Source organism: Battus philenor, unplaced genomic scaffold (genome assembly GCF_028537555.1).
Source record: "Battus philenor isolate CCGP_79_NKW_IND1 unplaced genomic scaffold, ilBatPhil1.0.hap1 SCAF_7, whole genome shotgun sequence".
NCBI lineage: Eukaryota > Metazoa > Arthropoda > Insecta > Lepidoptera > Papilionidae > Battus > Battus philenor.
The window spans coordinates 11,061,163-11,080,726 of record NW_027181737.1 but is presented as its reverse complement, the minus strand read 5'-3'; the positions used below and the strand labels follow the sequence as shown (position 1 = coordinate 11,080,726).

Below are 19,564 nucleotides of genomic sequence, written 5' to 3'. Positions count from 1 at the left end.
GATCTCTCAGTTTGAGACTCATTGGCTAGCTCACAGCCGATTAGCGAGTCATAGGGGAGGGCTATTCAATATCGAACCAGGAACGAGGAGACCGGTAGACAAGCTGAAGTGGGCGGGCTACTTATCGTGAAGAACAGATGGCTGTTAGAACCTTAGTTTTGGAGCGGAGACCACAGATAGACAAGCACAGCATAGACGTCTACCCACAAAGTAACAGACGACTTAGTTATGGTCTTCGTAAACGTTGTATGCAATCCTCTTCGTACCGGTTCTATTTAAAATGTATAAGATCCCACGGTGGACTACCTAAGACTGTAGTCTTAAAAGTATACCGAATCGAGTTTCCATTTTTTAGTGTTAAAAACCTATTAATATTATAACTCAGTTTTAATAGCCGCTAAAAATTGCGAACTTTTATGTCTGCAAGTATTAAGCTTGAAATCGGCACGAGGATAAATGCTTTCGATTATCGTATTTTTATGGAGCCGGTCTCTTGAGATTTCATACTAGTCTAGTACGAATCGGATTTGATATATATTTTTATCCGTACATAAACATTACATTCTGCTATAAGTTTGTAAAAATTATACGGGGTGTTTGGTTAAAGGTGTTAAAGCTTTAAAATGATACATGCGTAACTTTGTACTGAACTATGTACACGATTATCGGATATTGGTGTAAAAACTTTTAATGAGTAAATATATGGCTCATTTGCTGTGACGTAAGTGAAAAAGCGTTTTTAACATATAGACTACTGCACGTTAAAAATGATTATTGTTTACTCTATCTCTATAGAGTTTGTAGTACCATTAGTTATTGGCCTGTGGCATAAAAAATGTTACATATATTACAGTGACCAATTTGTACAGCTTTATTGGGAATATGTTTAAAAGATTTATAGGTGTTTGCTGACAAACGAGCTATACATTCACCTCTTTAAAGATTTTACACCAATCGACCTGTTTATAAGATATTACATAATTTGTATGGAGCAAAGAATATGTATAAATAACACACATACAACAAATAACATACCACAATTATCATTTTAGCCGTTGGATGTCTGGTAGACAAAGGATTGCATCTTACAACTGCGTATATAGTTAGTTATTATGTTAGGATATTTTAATATTACAGCGTTCCTTTACAAGGTACACCATTTTGAATCGTCTTATAATGTTAATGTGATTGAATCCGGGTATGGACGTGTCTGTGATTCTTTAATTGATTGTTTACAATGCAGTGTCTTTTTAGTTTGATACGTACCGTATAAGGAATTTGCGTACGTAGCATCAACGTGCCACGCAACCCGATCCCAACATTTAAGGCATGGGAACGCAAGGCGCTAACTGCTGATGCAGAGCTACGTGACCAGAAGCATTGTTATAAGAAATAGATATTACGGAAGACACTCCATCTACACACTACGAAAGTGGACACTTAGATTAGTTGGGATATAAGTTTAATTTATAATTTGTTCTTACAGTAAATGTTTTTTTTTATACTTCTGCTGTAGCCATCGTAATTGGTTGTATGAAATTATAAGAATCGTCATATATTAGGACTAATTTACGAACACTCTTCAAAGTCTAGATAAAAACTCTGGTTATCGTGGTACTTAAATAATGAGACGCAACAAAGTTCAATGCTCCAAAATACTAGTTAAACTTGATTTGCCGATCTCAAGACAGCGTTCGTGGACGTCTAGACGTCTGAATTATATTCTGCAGATTTATTAAAGACATATTGAAATTACGTATTGTCGTAATTTGGGTGAAATGATACGTTCTTACTTGACAATTTTTTGTAATACTTTTCAATTATATTTTCGTCTATCGAAGTAATCATTACAAATATTGTAGTTACACAATAAAGCTTTCGCGTTTGAACACTGAATAAATTTAAACGTAAAATTTGATTAACCTTGAATACCACTAGGTATTGTGGACTTCGATTTTGTAGATAATCTGTTTTTAAAAATTATACAGGCATACTCCTTAAAAAAAAATGAAACCCTCACTTCTGTTCTATCGTTCAATGGTTTTATTACGAGGGCCAAACTGAAAGTTTTTAGAACTGGCAACTTAAAAGCATTATATTAAAAAAATAAGTTTAAATTTTGAAAATAGAACTCTTTACCAATAATATTGAGTATACATTTCATTCATTTGTCATTTGTTTTACGATTTGGCGGCAAATTGAAAATTGTCTGTGCACGTCAGAATGAATTTAAGCCGAGAAAATTTTCGTGCAATGATTTTTTATGACTTTCGATGTCATATAAGTCAACAAGAAAGTTATGATAGACTTCGATTGGCTTTTCACGATGAAGCCCCATCTCGTGCCACAGTTTACAACTGGTTTAATAAATTCAAACGTGGTCGAACTCACCGATGATTTGCGTGAGGGACGGCCTTCTACAGCGACGACCGAAGACAATATCAGTGTTGTGCGGCGTATGATAGAGACTGACAAAAGAGTGACCTATCAGCAGATTCGGACAAGTCTAGGCATAGGTATGAGTCAAGTGCACAAAATCCTCCATGAACATTTAGCGGTCAGGAAGCTTTGTGCCCGCTGGATACCGCATAATTTGACCGAGGCTCCAAAACTCCGCCGTGTTGATTGGTGCCGAGAAATGATCCAAAAATTTAACGGAGGTGACTCAATGTGTGTGACTCAATGACTCATGCTGTGTTCGACATACTAACAGGTGACGAAAGCTGGATTTACTGTTATGATCCGGAAACCAAAAGACAGTCTGCTCAGTGGGTGTTTCCTTCCGAAGAGTTGCCAACTAAAGTAAAGAGAGGTCGAAGTGTTGGAAAAAAGATGGTGGCCTCGTTCTTCGGAAAGACAGGTCATTACGCGACAGTTGTCTTAGAGGATCAGAAAACGGTTAATGCAGAGTGGTACACTAACAACTGTTTGCCACTTGTCTTGGAAAAAGTTCGAGAGAAACGACCTCGCAGCAGGATCCTCCTTCATCATGACAATGCCTCGTCGCACACCGCCAGGCAAACGATCGACTATTTGGCGACCTCAGACGTGGAATTACTGGGTCACCCGCCGTATAGCCCCGACCTCGCACCCTGCGATATTTATTTATTCCCGAAAATAAAAGAAAAACTTCGAGGAAAACATTTTATGGACGCCGAAGAAGCAGTGGCTGCGTTTCAAAACACCGTCGAAGAGACCCCTAAGGCCGAGTGGGCAAGGTGCTTTTCTCAATGGTTCCATCGAATGCAGCGATGTATTGATGTAAATGGACGCTATTTTGAAAAGTTATAATAAAACTAATAACTTGCTAGAATGCTTAGTTTTTGATTTTCTAAGAACTTTCAGTTTGACCCTCGTATAAGTATGTGTCATGTATTTTTTTTATTAAAGTTTGAAAACTTTAACTACCTCAGACAACCTATACTCAAAGTTTAAATTTTGTAATAAAATTATTTGTACATAAATTATATGTTGTGCTGTGAGTACTTTGAAGTACCCATTGTCTACGGGTATGGCTGAAGTGTTGGATGACTATATATCACAGCTATTCCGAGGTACCTAAACAAGTTGGAGTTATATCGGAAAATTAATCGGTCGGGAACAAAAAATAAATAAAAGGAAACCGTCATATAACCACCGAAAATAGTTTTATTTCAATAAGTAATATCCACCTAAATCTACAAAGTCATTAAACATAAATTACTATGTGACAAGTCATCGACATACCGAGGGTAGGGATGAGTGTAATGAACCATCAGTATTATGATTTATATGTAGTATTTGTTTACAAATATTGATTACTGGTAATCCAGTACACGTAATTGTTTGGTAAACTAACACTAAGATACAGTGACATCTTTAATCCGGGTAAATATACAGTATGTTTAATTTAGAACTACAAGAACTATCTAGAAAGCCTCAAGACCTGAATTTAACGTAATGTTACTATTTTAATCATAGTATTTATGTTAATACATCTTATGTCTCGTATTACGTGATAATATTATGTCAAATAAAAGTCAAAGTCGATGGTAAAAGATCCAGGGGTCGTAAATCTATGCGCTGGTGTGATCAAATTCGCACCTTTTTTAACATTAATAAACGTCACGACTCATGAAAATTAAATTCTATACGTAAAAAGGTCATACAGGCTTTGCCTAAAAGTTAGTTTTTTGCATCACTATGTAGTTTACTTATGAATATTGACGTAATCAGGTTTGATGAGTGTTAAAATTATTAATATAGAACATTTCATACTAAGAGAATAAACTTGATGCTTCGTAAGATAGTGTAATTTGAAAACCTAGAAAGCGTTACGTACTTTTGAGCTGGCATAATTTGGTTGCACTATTCTTGTTACGTAGTGTGAACATGAAAGTTTTGTCATTTCACCGTCGGTGAATATATGACCAGAGATAGGATAGTTGGATTTATCTTAGTCCGAGGTAATGTTTAGTTACGAAATTATGGAAGTGGCTTCAATGAGCTTATGATCATCATAATTTCAGCACTAAGACGTCCACTGATGGATTTTAATGAGTCCATTCTTTCAACCGATGGATGCCCTCTGCAAGGCAAAGACCTCTTCTGAAATTCGTCAAAATGACCGGCCCTGCGCTGCCTGTATCCAGCGACTTCCCGTGACCTTAACTATGTCGTGGTTGCGACTCGAGAACCTTTTGGCCCCAACATTATCAGTTGCACGATCGATGTGCCTCACCCGCTGCCACTTCAGATAGGTCATTCTTCATTATTTAATTAAACGAGTTACCAATGGATAATATGAAAAAGGAACTATTTTTATTAACGTTTTCAATTTTTATAAACGTTTTACAAAATAATAGATGTTCTGTACATATCACTATTTTATATTTGGATAAATTTACAAAGTATGTGTGAAATCGCAGTATAAGCTGTCCTTAGGCAAGTAGTAAACCTTAACGTTCCGGGTCGCGCGAGACATCAGACTGTCGCTCGAATAACTGGTTAGGTGACCTTTTTGTTGCACGTCGAAACTAACCGATCCAGTGATTGCTCAGATCAATCGATAGTTGATTACACTTATCTCTGTTATATACACACAAAATCTTTTTTCATTTTAGAACATATAATACATCTATTACATTTTGCGTTAAACTAGAAAACCCTAACATGAGCTGTAACTTTCCATGCCATTTTAAAATATAACAAATGCAATTAAAATAGTATGCTACAACTTCGAATTTAATGCATCGAAAAATAGATTTACAAGTTTGAATATTATTCTCGTTAAATCGTGGTTTTTTGTTACAATTAAGTAGACAGATTAACTAACAATTAGTAACTTGTTATTAACTATACGAAATAATGTAAGAGTTTAATACATAAGTCAAAATGAATCACCAAAAATGTTGCTAACCGCAAGGCTTGAAAGCGGCTCGATTAATTCGGCTGATTTTATTTTATATTTTCGTCGAGTCACGACCAAGGTTCTTATGGGAAAAAATACTGAAGTTCAAAATTAAACACTTTATTTTCTTATGCAAACCATTGAGTTGATTAAAACACGTGTGAGTGCTGAAGTAACAGAGCTAAATATGTATGGATGTATTAAAAATGTCGTGTACAACAGAGCATTAACGTTATTTATATCATCACTCTGCAATAGGTTTTATATTTTGACTATACAAAGTTCATCGGGATAAAAAGTTGTTAATATCATTTTCAATGTTTATTCAAATAATTTGCAGTAAGAAACATGTTTTAAACAGAGATGTATGTATTATTTCTACCGTTACGTTGAATCAAAGATGATTCCGTTATCCATCCAGTCAGTGTTGCATCACGAAATGATGAATTTACGTACACTGGTGCTGTGGATTGAATACTATTTATCGATTCACTTTCTTATATAAAACAAATACGTTATTTCCATGCTGTTATTACAAAATCTTTCATTTGGGTTAAAGATTGTCTTATCTATATTTTTATTTAAACAAGAATACATCTAGCGACTCGTTTAATAGCGGTCGATTCTGTATTACTAATTTGTTGTAGTTGATTCTTTATAATTATAAAAAAGAAGCCTTCATATTATTTTGTCATCTTTATTTCTGGAAGCACTACAAATATAAAGATACTACAAATATGTAGAAAATCGGTGTTTTCAAATTCAGATTTTTATACTTCGCATTCAAAATAAAATAACATGTAAAATCGTTTTACATTGCATGTAATGAATAAACAAATCAAATTTGTCGGGCAAAATAGACGGGCTTTTACATATTCTGAGAAGGTACATTTACAAAGCGTCTTCTTGTTACAATAGATAGCTATTTATGGATTTTAAATTTTATGTTGCTCTGTTTAAGGCTGTTTTTCGTACGAAACGATGTTTTTATGACATGCAAACGCGAGCCGCATGATGTGATTGAAAGCTAGTTCCACAGCGGTGGTTACGTGACCGATTATCCGTTTATCTAATTTGGCTTTAAAGTGGACTTTTTATACACTGATTATTATATCTTCCTACTATCCCCTGTGTGTTTAAGAACAATTTGAAAATGATGTGAGATAATGATATTGTTTATATTATTTTATTATAAGCAATTGTAAACATACAATAACATGTGTGAAAGTGATATTAAGTTTTAATAGAGTGGAATACCAATGTCTCGCTGCGGATAGCGAAGCACGTAGTTTAACCAGTCATTTAACTACATTGGCGTCTTTCAAATTATCTTGAAATGAGTTGATAAGGATGATGAAAATTATCATCATATTAGCTGTCGGATGTCAACTGCTGGACATGGACAGGAATTAAAAATTCCGTTCAAATACAACAAATTGAAAAAATTTATACATCGGAGAGATTTTTTTTCATGCTCCTAAGCATCAATTTTTTTTATAATCATAATTTCAGCCGTAGAACGTCCAGAGAGAAATCTGCGTCACACGTCTTTATAGAGTTTAATAGTCTTCTGTTCAACTTCTTGGGTGAGCGCCCGACGGTGGTCTCCATTTCAGCACTGGAAAACCTTGCAGCCCCAGCGGTCATCAACGTTGAAATTATTGACGATTAACTATCGTTCATATGACTGTACTTATAAACCTGTACTTGCAAACATAAATTTTTTGCCCTTTGCCTTACATTTGATAAAAAAACAGGCGCTAAATAAAATAAATCGCATAATATTTTTACTCACCGCCAAATTATTGATTGCATTTAAATTTAGCTGCGGAGAGTAAACAGTTAGTTGATTAACTTTATGTCAAAGATCCGCTAAAAACAGATAATGCGTTATCAATTTTAAAATTATTAATAAAAATATAATTTCTCATAATCATTCTTGTTAAATACCAAAGAAAAATAAGTAAATATAACCGCTGACAAAATAAAACTGTCGATAACCGAAACAGTACTGTTTCTGAACAACCGCTCTTCTCTTTATTAAGTAAGTACTTTTAGATTCTTGGAAAGATGAGTATGAAAACCTTACTGTACACGACAGAAAAGAATTTTAAATAGATATTATATTTTGCCTTACATTTCAAAAGTATTAGTGCCGGTCACTCAGGTAGAGTTCGAATATTTACAATAGCTCCTAATTATCTTAAAAACCTTTTTTCCTGTAGTTTTGTTTCATCTTTCACAGGCGTTGCAGCCCTGTTTTTGTATTTTGACAAGTTTACAGTTGTGTTTTTACCTGGGTTAAAAAATCAACAGCGTCTAATGTTTATTTAGACTGGTCATTTGTTAATGGCTTTCTGTTCTTGTATTTGAAATTCTTAAATTGTCGTTGTTTAAGTATTTTAAATTAGTAATGCACTACTCGTTAGCTAATTTGATAAAGCTATATATCTGTGTAGATTATCGATAAAAACTTGTTTATCCTTTATTACATAAAATGGTGTATAGACAGGAGTAAAAGCTGAATTTGCTGCAAATGAATGTGTATGGTGTAGCATTATCTTATAATAATTTTAGAAATAATAAATATCGCTATGATATAACAATAAAAAAGCGTTTTCAAATTTGGAATTACAATACATTGAAATTAATTATTGTTTATTATCTGTCCTTGCAGACTGTACTGCCAGAAGATATTAGGCTGTCCAATAGAGCTTCAGAGTTTTACACCTATAACTAATCATGTCATATGTTATTTACTGAAATAAGCGTTTGCATTAAGTGTATTGCGAAAATTTTAAAAACACTAACCAATGAGTGGTCGGGTAAATGTTGTTTTTGCAATTCTCCGAAAACCAACTAAGCGATTCATAACATTCACACGGTGTTGCCATTCATATTGTACAATTTTACGGGGAATTACTTTTGACCGATGTTTAGCATTCTCGTTTGCTAGGCAGAGACGAACGTGTAGAATTATTATGCATAATGTGTTTCTTTGTAGGTACGAGAATTCTTCGTTATATGACGACTTATTTTTTGTACGCTTAATAATTAAATTATTTTAAATTTGAATATTGGTGAAAGATTTCTAGTAAAAAAGTATCTTATGATGAACAAGAAGTTCTTGAATTGAAAATTCTGTTTTTGTGGAATGAATTAAAATAAATTTGTCTCGGAAATATTTTCGTACATTCTCGATATTTTGTATTATAATCATTATTTCAGCCGTAGGACGTCCTCTGTTGCACATAGGCCTCGCCCAGCCCCTTTTCAGCATCTTCCGATTACCTCAATAAGGTCGTTTGTCCAATGTCTAGATCAACTTCTCATGCTGCGTTTGCTGGTCCGCAGTCTTCACTCCAGAACTTTAAAACTAAAAAACACTGTGTGGCCTGCTCAATGCCACTTTAACTTGCCCATCGTTTGGGCTTCATCAGTTACTTCGGTTTGTCTATACATTACCTCATTCCTGATTTGAGTTCAACTAGATTATACGTGACGTTAGCAATGAAGCCCTATTTTTTATTTAAACAGTGTAATTGAACAATATTATCTTTCATATTTTAGATTTTTATTAGAATTTATTTTTACAGGAAACTTGGATTAGAGCTGGTACCGCGACACGGTGCAGAGGCAGTAGAACCTGAGGATATCAGTCTTGTTGAGTTATACCGGGTACACGTTGAGAGTGCAGAGCGAGCTGCAGCAGTAAGTTGTCTTGTTATACCAGATTTATTATATATTCACTAGAAATACTCAAATAAACTACAGGAAAATTGGAAAACTCAAAACATAACAAGTTTATTTTGGATTCGATAAATAGACAATATAAATATTGTCTATTTATCGAATTGTTCAACTTATCCAAGAATTTTAATATTTTTCATGTTTTTTTTTAAGTCGCTAATAGTTTATAATAACTCTTACGAGAAAACACGTATATGTAATATTAAAATTCTTACCTTGTTACAATTTTAGAAAAATTCCTAAAAGCCGAAACGATTAAATGTACCAGACACAAACATGGATGGAAACACTATGTCATATGTTATATCAAAGTATCGAAAAGTTTTTTGTGCGTTGATAGTCCGATCATAACCCCGGTGTTAATTACACCTAACTACCTGTAATGGATATCATAGTATCTATTTAGCCCCACGAGTTTTTACAAAAAAAAATTGTCAATTTCCTGTTAGGGTGTGGTTCATTTCCACTTGATCGTAATTGCTATTCTTTTTCAGAATCACATATCACAAGAATACGCTCTTTTTTGTGTGCATGTACTGTGGTGATGATTATTGCGCTGGAAACTTTCTCATTGATATAGACCTTTCTAAATACATTTATACAACATTGGAGCTTTTAACAGAAATCTTATTGATCGTCGACTAATTTTTTTATCTTCTTTAATTTTGACCGTACTATGCTTCGCAAGGTGTTATAGTTGGGAAGATGAAACAGGAAGGAACTCCACAACAATAAATATTTCTATAAAGTTTAAGAATACAGATTTTTTATATTTCGTTTGCCTATCTGTGGTCTCCATTCCAGAACCCAAAGGCTCCAGCGGCCATCCGTTCTGCTCGCTATGTAGCCTGCGCACTGCTACTTTATCTTTCCAGAAACTATCCAGATAGTCATAATCATTACCATTTTCTATTTTCAAATTTTAAATAAAATTGCGTGAATCGATATAAATAAAAGCTAAATGCCTTTCGAAGTTTTCCTGTGTGAATAATGCATTACTTTATAAAATCTGTTCATATGGTACGCATAAGCGACGTATTGTGCAGCCATACGTTTTCTGAAACTCGGTCATCTTGCTTGGACCTTTTATGGACAAGTTGCTGACATACTGTGGATCTGGTTTCTGTTGGCCACATGCGGTATAATGTACGTAATACACGCACTGGGGCCGGCGAGGACATTACAAATTTGTAAAGACAAAACAAACAAAAAAAAACACAAAAAAAACAAAAGAAAAAAAAATAAAGACAAAAAAATTTGTATTAATATCATTTAAGTTTTAATTATGCTTGAAAATGCATAAATATTTAAAATAATGGTGAGAAATATCCAACACCAATAACTCACTCAAAAATTGAATCTTTTGTGAATAATTATGATATTTTCGCAAAATTAATAATCACGTCTCAGATTTCGATTTAGGGCTGAAATTTTTATTGATTCTTTACTGAAATAACGAATAGTTCTGATGAAATAGCATCAGTGTGTATCTGTTAAAAACCTATACTTTTTTTTTAAGTGGGGAATGATTAATTGGAAAATTTATTAGTAATTGTATATTACCAAAGAGAATCCTGTTTATCACGTATATTTGTTTCGTTAGGCTCAATATTTGAAACAAAATTACCATTCTCGAAATACAAACAATGACTTTCCTTACTAAAATTCAGATGCGTATACCCACAGTCAAACATTATTTATTAGTGAATTTTAGCTTCACTGCGTTATATAAAGAGCCGAAGTGTCACGATGAGATTAACAACATAAATCAACAAGTAGTTACGCACAAAATTAAATTTTTGTCGGGTTAAGCAATTTTATAGCTGTTTGCGTAATCGTCGCAGTGATTGCATCATTACCTTTTTATAAAGTTTTTGGAACTAGAAATAAATTACTTATGTCACCTTGTATGTACATTGCCTTGATACACTGTTTGATGTAATGTAACTTTGAATAATCAACCAAATCGGCCCTTTTTTATCAATTTTTCTGTTATACATACTTAGTTTTAAAGCAGTTTCTCTATTTTTATTAATATTATTTAACACGAAATGTTTAAGAAGGGAAGTATTTTTTTTTCTTATTCTATCAATGAAAAAACACAGCAAATAACCCATTTTTGAATAATAACCTTTTGTGAATATTACAAATATGTAAGATTATGCAAGTCATTGATGAGTTTCAGAATTACTCAAATGTTTCATTCATAACATTCCCTTTGTAGTGGTTTCACGACGTAAAATCCCTATAGCAAAACAAATAATTTTTTCATATTTTCCCTCTAAAATATTTTTATGAAAATGTTATGCAAGTTTGGAGCTACATATCTCGTCATTTTAAAAACTCAAACGAACTTTTGTCAAACGTGTGTTTACTTATTTCATTGTCCAGACATTAATATCGGAATCATCCGACGCCTTCCTTATCAGTACCCTAGAGAAAGAAAAATTGTTTAACAAGAAATTTTCTTATTATGCTAATAAAAACAATGATTTGTTTATATTGTACAAATTGTATAATAGTAAATGTACAACTGATTCTGTTACCAAAATGTTCTCGAGCGACACGAGCCGGGAGACGCAGTGAGGGTAGGTCCACAACTAGGTAGAGCGTCAATATAGTTAACAATTGTAGTTCGGCTGAAAAAAAGAATAAGAGGAGATAAAGTAATTTAATTTATTGGCTTACAAATAAGCTAAAACGAAACATTGAATTTAAATTACGAACCTCTACATTTCATTCTCGAATCCGCAGTTTGCTACGAAATGCGATTTCGTTCCTTTTAAATTTTTATAGATAGAATGTTACAGTAAACTTCATTGAGTCCGTGATAAGAAAAAAAAATACTTTAAAAGTTTATCAAGTGTGTTTTGTCACAACATATGTAATAATCATAATGCTAACAGTATTTTGTAATGTTCTTCAATTGATTTTTATTATAAAAACAATTATTGTAGTCTTTGTTTTTTCAACGATTGTTTTCGTACATCTTGTAATTTCCTATTATTATATCAATCGTTCTATTGAATGCGGATATAACTCTAGCAAATGACTCTGTTGTTGTACATCATTTTTATAATACGGTATTTGCGCGGAGACACCTTTCTATACTTGTTAATTACTTATATTTCATGAAAAGAAGAAACTCTGAACAAGTTGATCGTTTATATGTGTAAAGGCTTTAAAAAGGTGAATATATAACTTGTTTGTTTTTAACTAATTCATAGTCCGCTAACCTGTACCCTTTAAAAAAATCAATTGTTTCAGAAATAATAAAAAGGTAATGATGATATTAAAAGAAAAGAAGTAAAATTTAGATTAGACTAAAATTAAAACAATAATTCAGATTAAAAACTTAAATTAGACTACATATTAAAATTAATTATGCCACATATTGTTCACTGTCTGATCCTGTCTTTGTACTGACAAAAGTTATTGGCCGGTTTTCTCAATTGTAAGTTATTACAATTCAGAAAATAAATTATTGTGACATATTTTAGAGTGATCGGTATATACGGGTTAAATTGAAATATGGGTTAAAGTTTTAAAAGTATATGAATGAGCTAAATGTTCACCCATTTAAATCTTTTTTATTCTTTTTTTTACTATGCTTATACTCCATTTATTTAAGCTAATTTGAAAACATTATTTGTATTTGTAGTGGCGAGGTACATTAAGGCGGGCCGGTGGATCGGGAAGCAGTTTCAATTCCGGAACATTGACCAACAACGGGAACAACACAACGACGACCACCGTACAGTCACATCATCTCATGTGTAGCATGAGGGACTTCGGCCATACAGCTGGTGGCGACGAAGCCGAGCTACTGCTATGGTTACATGACGCGCGGCGCGCCCAGCCCCTATCAGAAAGGTTTCGAGTTAGGATAGCGAGAGACGGATTTTCAAATTACGTGGATCGACTGCATGCAAATAGCACGTTATTCTCAGTAAGTATTATTTTCACATTTATAATTGGTTGTAGGAGAAGCTTTAAAGTAATTTATGTATAGCTTGTTTGCTGACAGTTCATGTACGCCTTATCCAAAAGAAATGGTGTCAGAAATAATAAATAACGTAATGAAAATATTGTCAGAAAAAAGTGTTTTCAAAATTCAGACTACTACTTATTAAAACAATTATTATTGATTATCTGTCCGTAGAGACATTATGTATAAACCAATGTAACGTATTTCGAAATATGGTCTATATAAAGTGTTATACAGGCTAATAGGAAATAGGTGTAAAAGTTGTGACAAATGTGCTATTCATTCTCCCCTTTGTCGATCTTTAACAAATATTTACAATCACCCGGGCCGTTACTAAAAAGTTTAACAAGGAAATGCGAGCTTTATGTACATTTACGGGTAAATATATCAGAGACTGAATGATATTAACTTGCGATCATAATTATGTTGCAACAAAAATGACAGAACAAATTAGGGTAACACATAATAAGATTGTGTAGTGATTGCCTAGTGGTGGAGGACCGAGACATGCGATCGTAGGTTGCGGTTTCAATTCCGGTTCGATTCCGTTTGCGCAATCTAGATGTAAGAAGATACATTTTATTAGGCAACTAATATTAACAAAAATGTTATAAATACTGTATAATTTAAAGCGTTTTAATCATACTTGCAGAAATAGACGTCTAGCGTAAATCGAAATAGGGATGAATCTTGTAAACAAATATACTATATATATAAATATATTACATATACATTTAGTCATTATGTAAAAAATCCGATGTGTTAGTTTCATCACTGACATTTCCTCCTACGCAAAATCTTTTTATCGTGATTTAATTGAAGTCAAGGATATGACTCAGTATAATCAAAATCATATTGCACTAAATATGATTTTAAAATAGCCGTTTATTTATTTCTCTACTAAATTACTGGTAATTTTGATCATAACGTGATTTATTTTTATAACAAGAATGTGTTCATTTAACCATACAAGTGATTTAAATTAATTATCGAACCTTATTCTTTCCACAATAAAAATAGCATTTTTCTTTATTGTATTTAAATTTGAAAAAAAAGTTTGTATCAAAATTAAAAACGAAAATTCATTATGATCATCATCAGACGCCAACTGCAAGGCATAGGTTTCCTCCAAATATCGCTATGATGACTGGTCTTGCCTACATCCAGCTACTTCCACTAACTTAACTAAATCTGATAAGAAATAAATCGGCTCATTAAAACAAATTTCTATTACAGCTAAGACCATAGCTTTTGTATGCTTCGTCCTACATCTGCTTAAATGTTAACATAACAACCCTTATAATTGGCGAAATAAATAACGTAATGCTAGCTGAGGTTCACAAAAGCTAAGTCCTCGATCGTATCCAGTGTATAGAGGTAGTAAGGTAAATGTCTAAAGAGGCTCTATCACCTTAATCCCATTCTAAGCAGACTGCGTTTGCCTATTTAAAAAAATATGTCACATGTCATCGACTTCGGCTTTAATTAGGAATGGGCAGATCCTTACAAGAATAAAAGTAATGTTATCTAATCCACATACCGCGCAGAGCATTTAGGCGCTTGACCCCTAAGTCAAGTTTGGGGACCAGTAAGCGTAGCGTAGAACATCGCAATATGTTCCATATTAAGGTACACTAGTGCTGATTGCGGACAGCTCTAGCCGATCCTTTTGGATATCTATAATCCAGCGGTGAACTTACTTCAGTTAAGTCATTATTAATGTATTATTACTTCTTAATTTACAAGTAGCTTACAGGCGCTTATGAAACGTCAATTGCATATAAAAATGTATTTATTTAATCTCCACATTCGGAAGGTACACATGTAGCGTAATATTATATTAGTTATTGTTGCCAGATGTAATTATGATATCAGATGGCAGCGGAGCCTATGAATTTTTGTTATTCATATATTAATAAAATATCGATGTTAGAATATTTGAATGTTTGTTTCTAGGATCTTTCTACTACGGATTTGTCACGGGAGCTATGGCTGGTGGCGTGGGTGGTTAGAGTTGGGAGATGGTCTGGTGGGGGAGGTACGACCGAGCGCCGCGGGCCCGTCGCCCGTCGGCCCTTGGGCGCTGGTGTACTGCCTCTAGCAGAATTTCTCCGCCAGCCTGGGCAGCATCCCTCCGAAAGAGAATACACTTTTAAGGTAATGTTAAATTACACGCATAACCGTCGACTACAATAATATTTACATAAACATAATTTTTTGTTTGGTTTGATGAGGAATCTTATCCTGAATGATTAATTTCGCTTTATTAGTTATTCTCTGTTCATGCATAAGAATGGAGTGTCTTGAATTAAAATCAGGCTCTTAGATAAATGTTATATGTATTAAAGAAATTGATTTTGTCATGCGTGGTTTACAAAGTAAAGTGACGCACGAGTTGCTCAGTAGTTCGAAATCTATTGTTGTATAGACATATAGTCAACAAATACATGTTTCCAGCCAGTTACAATAATAAAATAAATAGTAGGTACGTGAACACTATTACGTTAGTTCCCGATGATGATTAATTTATTAAATATAAATTAACTTAATTTAGAAGCAAGTTTTCTCTTGAGTATCGATTGGTCGTCGTCGTTTCAGCCTATATACACCCAATGCCAAGCAAAGGATGGGGGAATATATAATATTAGCTTCGCTTGGCAGGCGGGCTGGCGATCATATGTTAATATGGTATTATGGTACACAGGGGACAGTGTTGCTCGTCCTCTGCAAAATTGTTTATGAGCAGTGGCAATTCTATTATAGTTAATGCACAAAGTGTGAATTATATAAGATTATATCCCTGGAATCGAACCTGCTACCTACGATCACAAGTCTAAGTCCTCTATCGCAGGGCTACCACTGTTGGTGTATTTATTGGTGAAGGCTAATTGAATCACTTGACCAGACCTTACCTACCCCGTGACACTAGTGTCTCTTCTTAGGATAAGCATATCGCCTATGCTGTCGATGAGCTTTTGTAGCTTTCTGCCAGCAGAACATATAATGACCCTTGCCGATATTCACTCTAACGTGGTTACATTAACGAACCCAGTGAAAGTTTTGAATAGAAGAAAACTTGAGAAGTAAGCAAGTTGCATTTAAGTTATTAAAAAATCAATGCTTGTTAAATCAGCCGTCCGATCATGTTCCAATAGAGTACACACATATATAGATAAATATGAAGTCAAGCTTAACGAAAGAAAGTAGTACAAGAGATTGGTTTCATTAACTTATTTATGCAAGATGATGTTTACTTACATATATGTTTTGCTCTTATTATGGATTTTATGTTTTACTGTCTCACTGTCACTTTGTTCTGTTTTGCCTATAGGTTCAATAGGGGTAACAGTCTAGTTGTACCTAATTTGAATAAAAAGGTTGTACATATCTGTCTATAATGCATGTACTAGTTATCAGATTTGCTGTGTTTTGTTTAAGAAGAAGAAAAGAAGGTTTATTATTGGTTTAAAATTATTATAGGTAAATTATATATATCAAAATACTTTTTGTAATGCTTCCGGCGATGACTTTAAAGTATAAAACTTAATCAAGCGATATACACGGATTTATTATGATGCATTTTACAATATACATTTTACAAAATTTTGTACAATTAAAATGCAGGGAAGGAAGCCCTAGTCAATCTGGTAATCGGGTACAGCCAGGTACAGAGCTGCTTTCTCTACGCTCCCAGCGACACCCGCATTTGTCGATTGAACAATAGAGTCCCACATCTAGTACATTTTAAAACACCACGCGTCATACAATTTTTAATTGCAACCAATTATTTTTAGCTTCATGTATAATTGTAGAATTAGATGAGTTGAAACCATATGACGTATGTTCCTTCTGTTTATAGGTGTATCAGTGTGAAGAAAAAGATTTCCACCAATTACACGACATGCTCATACGGAAACAAACGAATAAGTGCAACATACTGCCCGGCCAGCCTAATTACGGTAATTATTTATATTTATTTACTAACATTAATATAATCTTAAACAGGGGTAAGAAACCCATTAAACATGCATATGCGGCCCGCAGGGTATTTCAAAAATCAAATTTATTTTATCGGTTATCTCTTATAAACATATTGTTATAAAATTAATTATAATAAACATACTAAACCGAAACAATTAGTCAAAAATGACCATCGATCGAGATTGAGTGATGCACGATTAGAAAGCTGCATCCGTGTAGCCACCCCATCAATTTCGACTTTTTTATTTTGTTTTTATTTAATAATCTTTATTGTATACGCTGGGATACATTTAAATAGTTTTATAATAATAAACAAAAAGTACAATAAGGCGGTCTTATCACACAATGCAATCTCATAGACAACCATAGTATGGAAAAAGAGAAAATAGGTTTATATTACTCAGTTTGTATCGCAAAAAGAGTGCCAAACTTCTTATTACAAATTTGGAGTAATTTCGTTATTGTGTTCCTTTCTTATTTTTTTTTGTATTTAGCATTAAAATTTGTACGCGAAATGTGTGCTTTTTTACTTTATTTATTTAGTTTCTATGTTTATTAAAAATTAAGTTTTGTTAATTATTAATATGTGTTACTTTATGTGCTCCCCGCCAAAAAATAAATTAAATTGACCCGTCGATTATAAAGATTGCTCACTCCTGATCTAAAATATTTATATCTTCGTTAAGGACATTTATGTTCGATAATCTTATATAACATTTTTAACCGCAATCGTATTATCAAACATCAAAGACTATAAAATTCTTTATTATTTTAAATTGTTTGGAATCAAAATATGTATTACAAATCTGTTAATTATTATTTCAATTGCATCGAGTTGAAAAATGCTTTTAAAAGAGAGCTCATATTGATTCTAGTTACTATCAAATTGAACTCTTCTGGCATTCTTCTCATTACATATGCAAATCACTCGTAACTAAAAATTATGCTAATTAATAAATGATAAATGAATATCATATGTATTAACATTTATATAACAATCAACCCAGGTAGCTTTAATTAGCGAAGGTCAACCAAATAAATTTTTAGTATGCACATACAGAATAGGTTCAATTACAAGCGTCGTTAAAGCCCTTTATATAAACAAATCTTTAGCTCAAGTATAGAATTATAGAACAACATATTAAATGCATTATGGTAAAAACCTTTCAATAATTTTTATATACAATAGCACTCTAACAATCTATGGATAATTACTTGTGAAAAAACTTATTGAAATGGAATCTATGTATATTCTAAAATCTAAGATACAATCAGTGTTCTTGATTCGAACAAATAATGATGACCAATCGTTTTTCGTGCAGGTATCGTGGTGGCGCTCCGTCTGCTGACCAACACAGCGAGTATAGCCGAAGCAGTAGGATCGGGTGCAACTGTCACTCCGAAGCGGGGATTTCCCGACGTCATAATGCCTGGCGATGTCCGCAACGACCTGTATTTGACGCTGGAGAGAGCAGAGTTCGAGAGGGGCGGCAAGAGTACTGCCAAGAATGTATTGGCCACTGTGAACGTGCATGATAATACTGGACAGGTTATTAATGTGAGTAAGAAAATTAATATAAAAATTGTCACTGTGAGACCACATATGCTTTTTGCAATTTTTGGATATATTAATACATTTGATTATTTTTTTTACCAAATTTTTTAATAAAAACTGCTGTGCATCTCTAAGCATGCAGTGAACTGTAGATAAAATATATGCTATGTACATGTTTTCACTACAAATTTTGATATGAAACCGACTGTTAACGCATTAATGAATAGATTAGAATAGGCGGAGTTATTTTTATAACTTGGACCTTAAATTGGACATGAATTAGCATTTATGTTATTATAACTATTGTAATATTTTTGGAAACAAAAAGATTTAAATAATGCGGATATTTTGATTGATAAATCTAAAACTAAGCAGTAAATTGTAGCTGCTTTTCACACTTACCAATTTTAAGAACATTTTTTAATCCATACACTAATGAACATGAACAGTCATGTAAGTTACAATGCCTAAAACTTTTTAAGTATTCTAAATCCTGTAAATATATTATATAGTTATTACGTTTTGAAAAATGATCTATGTATTATGGTTTTCATTCAGGATTGCGTATGGGGTGCTAGCGGTGCGGGCGCCACATCGTACGAGTCGCTGGTGCTGTACCACAACAACAGCCCGGCGTGGGGCGAGCAACTTCGCCTCACTGTTCCTCTGGACACGTTCACGCACGCACACGTCCGCATCGAGTTCCGACACTGTTCCAGTCAGTTGAGTTTTTAGTAATCATTTGGACAACATATATGCGAATTAAAATATTCCATACCAAAATTAATATCTGTTATATTCATTGTTATATACGGTATAATAGGTGGGTAAGTTGGTAATTTTGGCATTAGTAAATTAGTAATTTGTACAGTCATTCCAAACGGGCAACATATTCAAAGGA

The 19,564-nt window shown here is 33.3% G+C and overlaps 1 protein-coding gene across 1 annotated transcript in view; it reads left to right on the top strand.

The window, feature by feature from the left end:
• spg (dedicator of cytokinesis spg) overlaps nucleotides 1-19,564 on the top strand; it is a 71,713-nt gene that overhangs the window by 29,338 nt on the left and 22,811 nt on the right. Inside the window, exons 5-10 of the mRNA XM_068774287.1 lie at nucleotides 8,986-9,100; nucleotides 12,801-13,088; nucleotides 15,084-15,284; nucleotides 16,987-17,086; nucleotides 18,431-18,666; nucleotides 19,222-19,381. Coding sequence (XP_068630388.1) covers nucleotides 8,986-9,100; nucleotides 12,801-13,088; nucleotides 15,084-15,284; nucleotides 16,987-17,086; nucleotides 18,431-18,666; nucleotides 19,222-19,381 — 1,100 coding nt within the window. The remainder of the gene's footprint in view (nucleotides 1-8,985; nucleotides 9,101-12,800; nucleotides 13,089-15,083; nucleotides 15,285-16,986; nucleotides 17,087-18,430; nucleotides 18,667-19,221; nucleotides 19,382-19,564) is intronic.